Here is a 13,527-nt window from a genome sequence, read left to right on the forward strand (position 1 = left end):
AAGGCAAAACCCCCCCCCCCAGGAGGTATAGCCACACCGCAATCCCTTCTCCTCCATTCTCCTCTCAGGATCTTGGGCACGCACGCACACAAGCCCAGCATGAGTTTAAGCCACCGGGTTCGGGACTCGAACCGCAGTCGACTACATGGGAGTCCAGCGACATAGCCATTATGCTAACTGCTGGTCCCCAGTATTTATTTTTTTTTAATATTTTACTTATTATTTTAATTTTTAATTTGACCAGAGAGAAACAGGGAGAGGAAGAGAAAGAATGACAGTGAGAAAGCAAACCACCAGGTCCGGTACTTGAACCACAGTTAGCCATGTAGGAGTCTAGCGCCTTAACCACTGCACCATCTTCTGGCCCCAGTATTTATGAGCCATGTCTAAAAAAATATCACATTTCTTGGGACTGGCAATTGGCATAATGGCAATGTCGCTAGACTCCCATGTAGTTGACTGCAGTTCAGAGGCTTAAACTCACGTCAGGCACGTGTGCGTGCATGCCTAAGATCCTGAGAGGAGAATGGAGGAGAAGGGATTGCGGCATGGCCATCCTCCTTGGGGGTGATTTCTCGCTTTCTGTCTCTGTGTCTTTTGGGCGAGTGCACACACCGTATAGAAAAAAACCTCTCCCAAAAAAAAAAAAAAAAAAGATCACATTTCTTTAAGAAGGTACTAGTGATAAGATTAACACTTAGGATATTTGTTGTAACAATGCTGGCCTACAGAATGCATTTAGTAGATTAGATACTCTCCTCTTTACACATGGAGCTTGCAATCTGGCCCTTCCCTACCTTGCCTGCTTTGATGTTTTATATCCTTAGAAATTTCTGTTCTCCAATTATTTAGATCACTTGTTCCCTAAATTAGTAGGGTTTTGAGGCTTTTGGGTTTTTATATTCAGTCATCTATCCATAGACTGCCTTCTAGTGCTGTCTCTTCAGTAATTTCTTCCTTATCTTTTAAGACTGTTCAGTTGTTACTGCTTCTCCGACCACTCTGACCTTCCTGCATGCCCTTCCCTGACACACATACTCTGTCCAATCTGTTCCCACTCAGAGGCATCATGCTATAATGAAAAGAGCATGTAAATTCTGTAAGCAAACATGGCTGAAAATCTTGACAGCTTCTCACTAAATGTTAGAGCTTGGACAAGTTGCTTGATTCCTTTCTGTTTTTTTTTTGTTTATTTTTTGAATGTGTGAAATGTGGATAATAAAATTTAAGAATTACTTAATTTTATTTATTATTATTCAATTAGATGAGAGAGAGAGAGAGCGAAAAAGCAAACTGCCAGGTCCGAGACTCAATCTGTAGTTGGTCACGTGGGAGTCCAGTGCCTTAACCACCACACCACCTGCTGGCCCCATGGATAATATTATATTACTGTATGGGAATTGTGAGGAATAAAAAGAATAATATGTGAAGTATGTAGCCTAGGGTCTAGTACATACACATTCTGTATATCTTTCTCCTTTTTCACTGTTCAGTGCTGAATGCAGAGTATAATGCTGGCATTTAATCAGTTTTCAGTAATTATTTGGTGAGGGAATAAATAGGTCCATGAATAAGTGATAACTATATGGAAGGCATTTGGAAAACTATCAAAAATGATGTAAAGGTTCTATCTACATTTGAATGCTGAATTTTCTAATATGAAGACTATATACTGTGTATAACTATCAGAGTGCTTATAGGTTTTAAATGCACACATGTATAAGTTCAAATTTAACCTTTGTAATGAAAGTCATTTGATTCGAGATTTGGTTTCAGATGACTTATCATCATAATCAAAATTTAGTAACTTATTTGATACGTGATTTAATAAAATTTCTCTGATTTAATAGTAACATTCACTTTTTCAAAATACTTCTTTTTCTTGTAATAGCAACATTTCATTGAATTGGATGAAAGTAGAAATAGATTATTGCAGAAATGCAAAGAACTTATGAGAAGAGCTAGGCAAGTATGTAACCTGGGCGCAGAGCAGACTGTTCCTCAAGAATATCAGACAGTAAGTATAAAAAGTATATAATGCTACAATCGCCATATTTAACACACTATTTTTAAGTTTACAATGTCCACGTATTGTCACAGACCATGAAAAGCATGATACATTATTTTTTAAATAGGAATTTATTTCAAGATTCTAAAGCTGAATATGTATATAAAGTAATTTTGCTTAACAGATTACCTCTGCTGTATTCAAATTTGGCCACTGGTCACTGCTTAGGATTAAAATTTTTAAAATAAGGGTATTGTTTTGCAAAATAATTGGTACCATAATATTAATTTTTCAATTGAAGATGAGTATTTCCTTTTTTTTAAGAATTATCTATTTTATTTTATTTATTCATTCACTTATTTTTTAATTCGACCCGAGAGAGACACAGAGAAAGTGAGAAAGCAAGCCCCCAGGTCCGAGACGCTAGCCTTGGTCAGCCATGTGGGAGTGTCCAGCATTTTAACCACCATGCCACCTGCTGGTCCCAAAGATGAGTATTTCTTCCCAAACTACCTTCAAAAGGGTACATTTAGGAGGTACATTTTATGAAAACATTGTACCAGTAATTGACATGTGTGAAATAGTAAGTAGGATTGATATTTAGGGACGGAAAGGCAAAATGATAAGGTTTTCCTGGAAATTGGTGATTTTAATTAGGGTTCAGTGGGAACTGAATCTTTCATTAAGGAAAGAAAAGATCCTTTCCTTATTTCCATGTAATATGCTGACACATCTCCCAGTAAAATTAGGATATGTTCTTTAGTCTACCCATATATTCATTCATTAGCTATATACCACTATGACCTGAGGTTTGTTGTACAAGTGGAGATGAATCTTTGTTTACATACCTATTCAGAATATTATCAAAATAAAATTTTTAAATTTAAATTCTAAATATCTGATATTTAGAAACCAGCAGGTAGTTATAATGACTAAGGTACTGGACCCTTACACGGCCAACGACAGTTCAAGTCCTGGACTTGGTGGCTTGAAAATCACACCAGGCACATGTGTGTTTACCCAAAATCCCAAAAGGAGAACGGAAGAGAAGGGATTACAGCATGACTGTCTCCCCCTACAGGATGAAACCTCACTTTCCCTCTCACTGTGTCTCTCTGGAGAGTACACATGCCCTATGGCAAAAAAACTTAAAAAAAAAAAAAAAGGCAACAACAGAAATGATGTCTTTGTAGTTCTGAATGAAGAGAAGAAACCAGTCAAGTAAAGATGTAAGGTAAAAGTATCCCAGGCAGAGAAAATAGTTCATACAAAGCCCCTGAGACAGGTATATTTGGTATATTTTAGATTAGAAAGGATCTCCATAAGGCTGAAAACTATAATCCAAGTAGGGAGGAACGCAGGAGCCAGGTTATGTAGAGCCGTACAGGCCGTACGAGGAGTTTGGGTTATTATTATATTTTTCTGGGTGAAATCTAGTAGAAGATTATAAATGTAAGAGTGGTGTTATTAACTTCAATTTATAAAAGAGCATTCTCATTTCTCTGTGGAGAGCAGAGTAGGAATACAAGAATGGAAGCATGAAGACCATTTAGGTTATTGCTTTGGATGAGGCAAGAGATTATAGTGGCATGGGTTAGGATTATAATTCTAAAGTGAAAGACATCGAGAGACGACAGATTTGAGGAATCTTTTTATTGACAGAGACAACCAGACTTGCTGATGGATTTGACATGAAGGGTAAGAGAACCCCTAAATTTGTCAGCCGAACAAATGGTGATACATTCACTGAGATGGAAAAGATTGAAGGAGAAACAAATTTGCTTAAAGTGGTGGGGAAGGTGGATGAAATAAAAGTTTTATCTCACCATCTTAAATATCAGATGCCTATTAAGAGTCAAGTAAAGATAGCAAATAAGTGTTGGGCACAGGAGCCCAGAGTAGAGTTGACAAGTCAGAGAATCAGCAAATACACACCCTGGATATCCGAAGGTCTGTAGATGTTGAACTGCCTTCTAAAAGGCTTTTTTAAAAAATAAATAAGACAATAAGATAAAGATATTAAATTGAAATAATGTGTCAGGATCTTTTTCAGGATTTCAAGGTTCATTTTGTACCTCATAGTAAATGGACTTCTTAGGTTGTGCTAGGCAAAACAATGTACAGCTTACCTCCCCTCACAGGAAAGTATCTTTTCTAATTCGTCTCTATGACTTGGACTCAGAAGATAGAACTGTGGTGAAACTCTACTGTCGAAGTAACTAGATTCTTAGGATGCTTTTGTAGTTCTTCATAAGTACAGTATAAAGTTCTAACTTCTGCTCTCTTTCAACGCCCCACATATTCTGGACCCATTCAGCAAGTACCCACCATTCCAAATGGACACAACTCCTCACCCCCCATGGTATGCAGTGCTCATTCTTTTTTCCAAGCTCCTGTCTCTTCTCTCAAGCCTTGCTTTTCCCTGGTCATTCATTTGCTTTAAGACCTGGGGATGAATTCCAGGCCTTTGAATTCTCCTGTAGCATGAACTGATAACTCTCTCTCTCTAAATTCTAGAGTCTGTATGATTGTTCTGCTTATTTTAATACTCATCATCAATCCATTGTCTTAAGGTCTTATCCAGTATATACATCTTATAGTCTTTTAGAGTAAAATGTAAGTTTTTTGAAGCCCAAAGATCCTGTTTATGATTCTTTTATATCTTTATCGTGTACTAGCATGCGGTTAAACAGATGATAGATACTTACTCAGCAGATTATTTTTAAAACTGAATGGAACTGCTTTCATTGTATCTGTAATGGTGGACTTTTTTTTTCTTTAGGCTTTCCAAGATCTTCCAAATACATTGGATGAAATTGATGCTTTATTAACTGAAGAAAGATCAAGAGCCTCCTGCTTCACGGGACTGAATCCTACAGTATGCCTCTGTCTCTATTTCCATTCTGTAATATCACCGCCACTCTTCTCCCCCTACACACACACACACACACACACACAGAGTTCCCTCCAGTACTTGCCTCCCACTCTGTACTAGAGCTCTTGGTAATAATAAGCTAGACAGCAGGAACAATGTGCTTTAAATGCCAGATTCTGAATCTATTAGAATTTTAAATAGATTTTCTTTCCTAAGGAACACAGTGTTCTGTGCCTTTTCTTTATAAAAAGAATAGTTGGGCTAACCTGAAATACTGCAATGTGATTTTATTTTTTTTTTTTAGGATAAAAAAATGGCATTTTCAGTGTAAGAACATAGATTAATTCCATACAATGCAATACAGTTAACATTTTCAGTTAATATTTTAATCAATGCAAAATTTTATATAATTCCATCCTTCAGTAGATTTATCTTAATATTATTTTCCCTCCCAGATTGTTGAGGAATACACAAAAAGGGAAGAAGAAATAGAGCAGTTAACTAAAGAACTAAAGGAAAAGAAGATTGAATTAGACAAATATAGAGAAAACATTTCCCAGGTAATTTTTAAGATTTTCATGTTTTTATCATTTGCTTATCATTAGTGATATGGGAATGTAGAATAATGCAAATATGATGATACACTCCTAAGGGAAGAAGTACGTTCTTGTGACCAAATCACATGACCGATCTCGTGTTGGTATAAAATTTGTAGAGTTTTATATCAGGATGTAATACTGTTTTAAAATTGTGTTTATTTATTGAATGAATATTGCCTTTATTTGTAGGTAAAAGAAAGATGGCTTAATCCTTTAAAAGAACTGGTAGAAAAAATTAATGAAAAATTCAGCAATTTTTTTAGTTCCATGCAGTGTGCTGGTGAAGTTGATCTCCATACAGAAAATGAGGTAAAATAGCTTTTGAAATATATTTCTTGGCAAGTAATTTTAATTATGTGCTAAAAGTACATGTAAATTGTTTATCTAACTTTGGCATAATATCTTTGAAAATTTTGCTTTTTAAAGAAATGTTCAAAGGATAGAAAAAACCACTTAAGGGATTCTGTCAGGGTACCCTCCCCCCTTTTTTGGTTATGTTTGAGGTTAGTGACTAATACCTAACAATTCTTTTTATATCCAGTCTGAGTAATGGTTATCAGCTGTGTTGGATAAATACATTGCTTTATAAACCTACCACTGCCCTAAATGGAAGAGTCATAAATTACTACCTAGCATAACTGAAATATAGTAGATATCAATGGTTTCTTTTTAATAAAGAAGCAAGAATTTACAAGAATGAAAATATTGGGAAATTTGCTACTAACATTGCATTGCAATTTTAAGATACAGATTTCTCATGAAGAAACATGTAGGGCAGACTCTATGGTGTAGTGGTAGTACGCTGCTAAAGAGAAACGAGATCCCACATGGCATCCCACATGGCAGCTACAGTTTGAATCATCACCCTGGTCAGCCTGAAACACACTGAGCACATGCACAAGTGCGTATGAGCCGATGGCCTGGAGGGCTGGTGGAAGTGGATCACAGTATGACCAGACCCTGTGGAAGGTGCTTTCTCTCTCTCTCTCTGTCTCTCTCTCTTTTTGTCTTGAATAAATTTTACACAGAAACATGGAGAGAGATGAAAAGGAGATTTGCTTCAAAATACTTGCAAAAGTGTAGTGGGTAAAATTATATGTGAAACGAGATTTGCTATATATTGGTTATAATTGGGGCTAATTCATACCTTGAACTCATTTTTTTTTTTTTTTTGAGAGGTTTTTGCTACAGGGCACGTGCACTCGCCAGACAGAAAGAGAGAGAGGCATAGAGACAAAAAGCGAGAAATAACCCCCCAGGGGGGATGGTCACACCACAATCCCTTCTCCTCCATTCTCCTCTCGGGATCTTGGGCACGCATGCACACATGCCCGGCGTGAGTTCTAAGCCACTGGGTCTGGGACATGAACCGCAGTTGACTACGTGGGAATCCAGCGACATAGCCATTACGCTAACTGCTGGTTCCCAACCTTGAACTCATTTTTGTGTTCTCATTTTGTTTATATTGAAAATTTTCCATAATAATTTTTTAATGAGAAATAAGATAAAAAGTCATTTTTCTTTACAGCTCAGTAGTTTCACATTTAATCATATATGTAATTTTGTATATGTATTGCATATATAAAAATAAAACAAGCTAGCACTCTTCAGAATTCTGCCTCATGGCCCCTTCATCTGCTTAGTGTGAAGCAGAAGTGTGAAACATCATTTCACTCTTAAGTTCTAGGTCTAAGATATCAGGCTCTACCATAGTAATTGTCATGTGCACAGTCGTCAGGCTTATTAGAATTAAAGGGGATGAGGGCCTGCAGGTGGCGTGCTAATGAAGGTGCCGGACTCCCACAGGGCCAATCACGATTCAAGTCCTGGACCTGGCAGCTTGCTTTCTCATTTATCTCTCCTGGTCAAATTAAAATAATAATACTCTTTATAAATAAAATAAAATAAAATAATTCTTTAACAAAATTAAAGGGGGTAGGGACCAGCAGTTAGTGTAATGGCTATGTCACTGGACTCCCATATAGTCAACCGCAGTTCGCGTCCTGGATCTGGTGGCTTAAAACTCACACCGGGCACGTGTGCATGCGTGCCCAAGATCCCAAGAGGAGAATGGAGAAGGGATTGCCCGTGGCCATCCCCCCGGGGGGGTGATTTCTCACTTTCTGTCTCTCTGTCTCTCTCTCTGGTGAGCGCATGTGCCCTATAGCAAAAACCTCTCCAAAAAAATTAAAGGGGGTAGATACTGGTAGCAATAAAAATTTTTACTATGCTTCCTTTGAGCCAGATACTGTGCCAGCCACTTTTTAAAAGTTTATCGCATTTAATCCTTGCAGCTATCTTATGAAGCAGACACTTTTATAGACCACATTTTATAAATAAATAAGCTGAAACTTTAGTTAAGTTTACTAAAGGTGACGCAGCTTCCAAGTGGTAAAGAAAATAGCAGATTGCAGGCCTTTTCCCAGAGCCTAAGCTCTTAAGTAAATTGGAATACTGAGAGCGTAATCGGAATACTGAGAGCGTAATCATACTCAGAGTAATACAGTATCTTTATCTAACAACTTGAACTGAGTATGGCATAAATATGATCAAGTAAGCATAATGAAGCCTGTGGAACTTGACCTGATTTAGAAATCCCATTTCTTTTTTTTTTTTTTTTTTTTTTTTTGAGAGGTTTTTGCTATAGGACACGTGCGCTTGCCAGACAGACAGAGAGAAACAGAGAGATAGAAAGCAAGAAATCCCCCCCCCCCAGAGGGGATGGCCACTCCATAATCCCATCTCCTCCATTCTCCTCTCGGGATCTTGGGCACGCACGCACACACGCCCGGCGTGAGTTTTAAGCCACCTCCGAGACTCAAACCGCGGTCGACTACGTGGGAGTCCAGCGACATAGCCATTACGCTAACTACTGGTCCAAGAAATCCCCCCCCCTGAAGGGGTTGGGCATGCAAGTTCCTTGTCTTCCGTTCTCCTCTCAGGATTTTGGGCACGCATGCACTGTGCCTGGCGTGAGTTTTAAGCCGCCAGGTCCGGGACTCAAACCACAGTCAACTATGTGGGAGTCCATCGATGTAACCATTATGCCATCTGCTGGTCCCTTGAGCATGCACTATGTACCAGGCTTTTTGCCAACATTCTGTGTGTGTGTGTGTGTGTGTGTGTGTGTGTGAGAGAGAGAGAGAGGGATGATGTGTGTGGAATATTTAATTATATATCTCTCATATATATGCCAGAATAAATTATTTTTCTAAGTATGCATATAATTCCTACTTACTATTTTTTTTTAATCTGCTGAAATGAGAGAACTCTTGCCCTTCTACAGTGGCATACACAGCTGCTTCTCTTCAGAAAATAACATGACACTTTATTGTGTTCTAATTATTTTCACCTAATTCAAAAACCTAGCAATTTGGAACTAGAATAAACAGTGCCTTTCTTGCCAGGGCTCTTCACTCTATAAGTCCTAAAATCCCTTAGGAAAGCCTACTTAAATTGAAAAGATTGGTATAGAGGAAGGTAGAAGTTACTTTTAATCTGAATATTTCCCTTATGTAAATAAAGTCTTGGACACTTTAAAACTTTAGATTGTAACTAACATTTTGTTTTTTAATATTATTACTGGATTTGAAGTTCCTTACTGTTGCTCACTTAATTCATTCTTGTTTCAAATAATAGAATGAAATTACCAGAAAAAAATACTTTCATCAACCTTTTTAAATGTTTTGTAGGAAGACTATGACAAATATGGAATTCGAATTAGAGTCAAATTTCGTAGTAGTACTCAACTGCATGAATTAACCCCTCATCATCAAAGTGGAGGCGAAAGAAGTGTATCCACCATGTTATACTTGATGGCACTTCAAGAGCTTAATAGATGCCCTTTCAGAGTAGTTGATGAAATCAATCAGGTATAGTGATTATTCTTTTACTTGAGTCTTACTGTATCCTGGAGGAGATTTAAATGTATCATTATTATTGTCATTGCTTAGGGGATGGACCCAATCAATGAACGGAGAGTATTTGAGATGGTTGTAAATACTGCCTGTAAAGAAAACACATCCCAGTACTTCTTTATTACACCAAAGGTAGGTAATAAAGTTACCTTAAAGTGCTCCTATACTCTGAAGTCCCCTGTGGCTTAATCCTATACCAGATTTTAGCCCAACATGTAAAAGTGAGCAGGAACACTCCCCCCAAAAAGGACCTAAAAAGATAATAATCATGGGGCTGGCAGGCGCCATGTTGGTTGAGAGCACTGGCTTCCCACATGGCCAACCACAGTTCAAGTCCCAGACTTGGCAGCTTGCTCTCTCACATTCCCTCTCTCACTCTGTCCCAATCTAGTCGAATATAAATAAATAAAGAAATGTAATCATATATATGTTAATAAAAGGGACAAGTTCTAGTGGCATATTTAATCAGACATCTCATTTTCAGAGGAAGAAACTTAGGAGGCCTAGCAATATGTTCTAAGACTGAGGTTTTCTCTTTGCATTTGACACTCGTTTCTCTTCTAGAAAGGTTCCTCTTTTAGCCCCTAAAAAAAAAAAAAAAAAAAAAACAGGGGAGTGCAAATTCTAGAACTCCAGCCCTTTCCATTTTCAAAGAAATGCCTATCATATACTGCCCTTCCTCTTCATTCACCACTGACATTTCCTGGGCCCAGGGGAAATCTTTAAGTATTGCAGTGTTTTCTGCTTACAGATTAGCTTTGATAAAAAACAGAATTGCCTTTATAATGGATTTCCCATAATCCCATTGCAGTGGGAAATTTTCTTTTGTTATGTCTAGTGCTTTGGGTTAATTATAAAACAAAGTGTTTATTAATGTAAACAGATCTTTTTCTTTTTCAGATTAAGTATTCACGAAAAATTTTGTTGGAGGACCCATCCTAAATTCAATTTTTTTAGTTGCCAGAGGGCAGATGCACAGCAGAGTCATAAAAAGATAGAAAGCACCCCTCGTGGGGCATGGTCATACCACAATCCCTTCTCTCCTTTTTTTTTTCCCTAAGATTTCTTTTTTTCAGGACCGCAGATGGTGTAATGGATTCCCACATGGTTCACTGTGGTTCAAGTCCCAGACCTGGTGCCTTAAAAACTCATGCCGGGTACGTGTGCTGCATGAGTTTCCCAAGAGGAAAAATGGAAGAGAAGGGATCGCAGCATGGCTGTCCCACCTGGGATGACTTTCTATCTCTCTGGCAAGCGCACATGCCTTATAGAGAAAAATTTCTCTAAAAAAGAAAAAATTACTTTTTAAAGAATTATTTAATAATATTCATCACCATTATTATTACTTTATTTTGACCAGAGAGAAACAGAGAGATAGGGAAAGTGAGGAAGCAAGCCACCAGGTCCAGGACTTAAAGCATGGTTGGCCATGTGGGAGTCCAGTGCACTCAACCACCATGCCATTTGCTGTCCCCAAGAATTTTTTTTAATTTGACAAGAGAAAAAGAGAGGCAAAATGGGAAGGCAAGCCCCGAAGTCCAGGACTTGAACCACAGTCAGCCCTGTGAGTCTAGCTCCTTAATGAACACGCTATCTGCTGGCCCCACCACAATCCCTTCTTCTCCATTTCTCTATCTGGTCAGGCTTTGGGGCATGCATGCATGCATGTCTGGCATTTTTTTCAAAGTGCTTGGGCCAGGGTTCAAACTGCATGGTTGACCACATGGAATCTAGTTCCCTTAACCACTAGACAGGGCCAGCCCCCTAAATTTATGTTTTTATTGAATAGTATCATCTGTCCTCTTTTTTTAGCAGATACTTTCTGAAATCTGTTAATGCCCTATCACTTATTAAATACTTTGTCCTATATGTCAAACCTGCCTGTTGTATACTTTTCAGGCTACTAATCTTTCATAATGCATGATTATAGAAGTTGCATGAGAAATGTTTGTATATAAAAGTGAAAGTATCTCTTCTAGGAAAATTATGGATAGACTCTCCTCCAAGGTCTACTTGGGAAGTTGTAATATCCCAATTTTCCTGTGAATATAGAGTGCTCCTAGGCCTGTCAATTATTCCTATGTCAAACTTCAGGTATGCTAATGCAGTAAGCATCACAGTTGCACAAGGTTTATTTTGAGGTATTTAAGAGTTTCACAATAGTTCTTTTTTAAAAAAAATTAATTATTTGTTACTGTTTTTTTAGTTTGACAGAAAGAGAAGAGAGAGAGAAAAAGTGAGAAAGCAAGCTGCCAGGTCTGGGACTCAAACCCCAGTCGGTCATTGGGAATCGCACACCTTAACTACCATGCTACTAGCAGGCCCTTCATAACAGTTTTAATATTATAAGCAAAATCAACTTGTGAGGCTAGGAAATTGTGCTTCTCAGTGTGTAGCAATATATGACAGTTTGTTTTAATATAATTACAGCTCCTGCAAAATCTTCCTTACTCTGAAAAGATGACAGTACTGTTCGTCTACAATGGTCCTCATATGCTGGAACCAAACAGATGGAATTTAAAGGCTTTCCAAAGGCGGCGGCGCCGTATTACATTTACTCAGCCTTCTCAATAAACGTAAAAGGAAGAAACAAATTTTTCTGTTAAATTCTGTTTATAAGTATGGTTCAACTGAATAGAAGTTGGTAAATGCATTGAGACTTAATGATCATGGGGTCAGCAAGTGGTGTGGCGGTTGAGGTGTTGGACTCAACATATGGCAGTTCAAGTCCTGGACCTGGTGGCTTGCTTTCTCACCTTCCCTCTTCTTCTCTCTGCCTCTCTTTCTGGTGAGCACATGTGCCCTACAGCAAACTAAAAGAAGAAGAAGAAGAAGAAATGAATTTTTAAAAAAAAAAAAAGAAGAAACAAATTTAATGATCAGTTATATTTGGAAACCTGCTTGTAAATACAAATAAGTTGATGAGATAGAGTCCACAGAGTGTTCTTTCTCTGGAATTGAGTCATCTGGTAGTGAAAGTTAAATCTTGGGTCTTATTTGAACTTAAATCCTTAGCACTCTGACCATGAGTCATTGGGTTCCCATGTTAAAAAGTATTTACTGTTACCGGGGCCAGCAGGTGACGTGGTGGTTAAAGGCACTGGACTCCCATATGGCCAACTGGTAGTTCAAGTCCTGGACCTGGTGGCCTGATATATATTATTCCCAATTAAAAGTACTAGGGAAGGAGGGGTAGTTATCAATTACAGGAAGTTTACTTGACATGGGAGCCCTTAGCTTTAACTGCAGTTAAGCTTATGTGTCAGATAAAGCTTATGTGTCAGTCTTTTCTCCCAGTATTATATTTAATTTTTAGAAATTGATATGTAACTGTCTAGTGTAATGTAAAAATAATTAATGACAGATAAATTAATTTCTTCCAATTAAAAAAGATCACCTTATCTCCACTAGGAAGTGGAATTTTATGGGCCTTTAAGAACATTTTATAAAACTTGATGCACTCATTGTATTGATACTTCAAAAGGAGAAAAAGCACTAGGGTTAAATATGTTAGCAGGACTTCTTCGTAATGCCACAAGGTGGCCTCTAGATGACGCAAAATGCAGCCTAAAGATTGACAGCCTAAAGATTGAATAAAATCAGGTTACAAGAGTTTTTAAAGAATAACCTTGTAAAGTGTGCATTTGTTTTTATTTTTGTTTTTAATTTAAAGCCAACTGTATTTTACATCTTAAATTTCTACAAGCATTTTTATAATTATTTTTAGTACACTTTTCTTAAGATTTCATATACTGTTTTCTACAATTTATATTTGAAATTTCTCAGTGTTATGTAAAGAGTAAGTTTCACATTGATTTGTTTAAAACTATGTTTTTAGAACTTAAACTTATAGGTCCTTCCTTTGTATTGATCTGTTATCTTAGAAAACCTAGATTAAACTGTTTTCTTTCAGCTCAAAAGAATTAAATGAGAAAATTAATTTGTTTATTTCTGAGTTATATTAATTAATAGTACCATAAAAATTCTTTTTTAATAAATAAATCTTTTAAGAAAATGGGCTAGTCTTGGACCAGCAGGTGGCACGATGGTTAGGGTGCCGGATTCCACATGGCCGACAGCCCAGTTTGAGTCCCAGACCTAGGGATTTGAAAGAACCTGCTGAGTGCA

General features: G+C 37.5%; 1 protein-coding gene across 6 annotated transcripts in view; it reads left to right on the forward strand.

Moving 5' to 3' along the window:
- The window catches only part of SMC5 (structural maintenance of chromosomes 5), a 97,840-nt gene extending 85,301 nt beyond the window's left edge, over positions 1-12,539 (forward strand). For 4 of the 6 annotated variants that reach the window (XM_006152476.3, XM_006152472.3, XM_006152473.3 and 1 more), the window contains 8 exons: positions 1,892-2,017; positions 4,326-4,370; positions 4,791-4,886; positions 5,339-5,443; positions 5,672-5,791; positions 9,175-9,354; positions 9,436-9,531; positions 11,830-12,539. In XM_006152476.3, the coding sequence (XP_006152538.1) occupies positions 1,892-2,017; positions 4,326-4,370; positions 4,791-4,886; positions 5,339-5,443; positions 5,672-5,791; positions 9,175-9,354; positions 9,436-9,531; positions 11,830-11,973 (912 nt within the window). In that variant the 3' untranslated portion in view covers positions 11,974-12,539. The remainder of the gene's footprint in view (positions 1-1,891; positions 2,018-4,325; positions 4,371-4,790; positions 4,887-5,338; positions 5,444-5,671; positions 5,792-9,174; positions 9,355-9,435; positions 9,532-11,829) is intronic. The other 2 variants (XM_006152477.3, XM_006152474.3) reach the window with 1 other exon arrangement.
- The last annotated feature ends 988 nt before the right edge of the window (positions 12,540-13,527 follow it).

Source organism: Tupaia chinensis, unplaced genomic scaffold, assembly GCF_000334495.1.
Source record: "Tupaia chinensis unplaced genomic scaffold, TupChi_1.0 Scaffold000354_1, whole genome shotgun sequence".
NCBI lineage: Eukaryota > Metazoa > Chordata > Mammalia > Scandentia > Tupaiidae > Tupaia > Tupaia belangeri.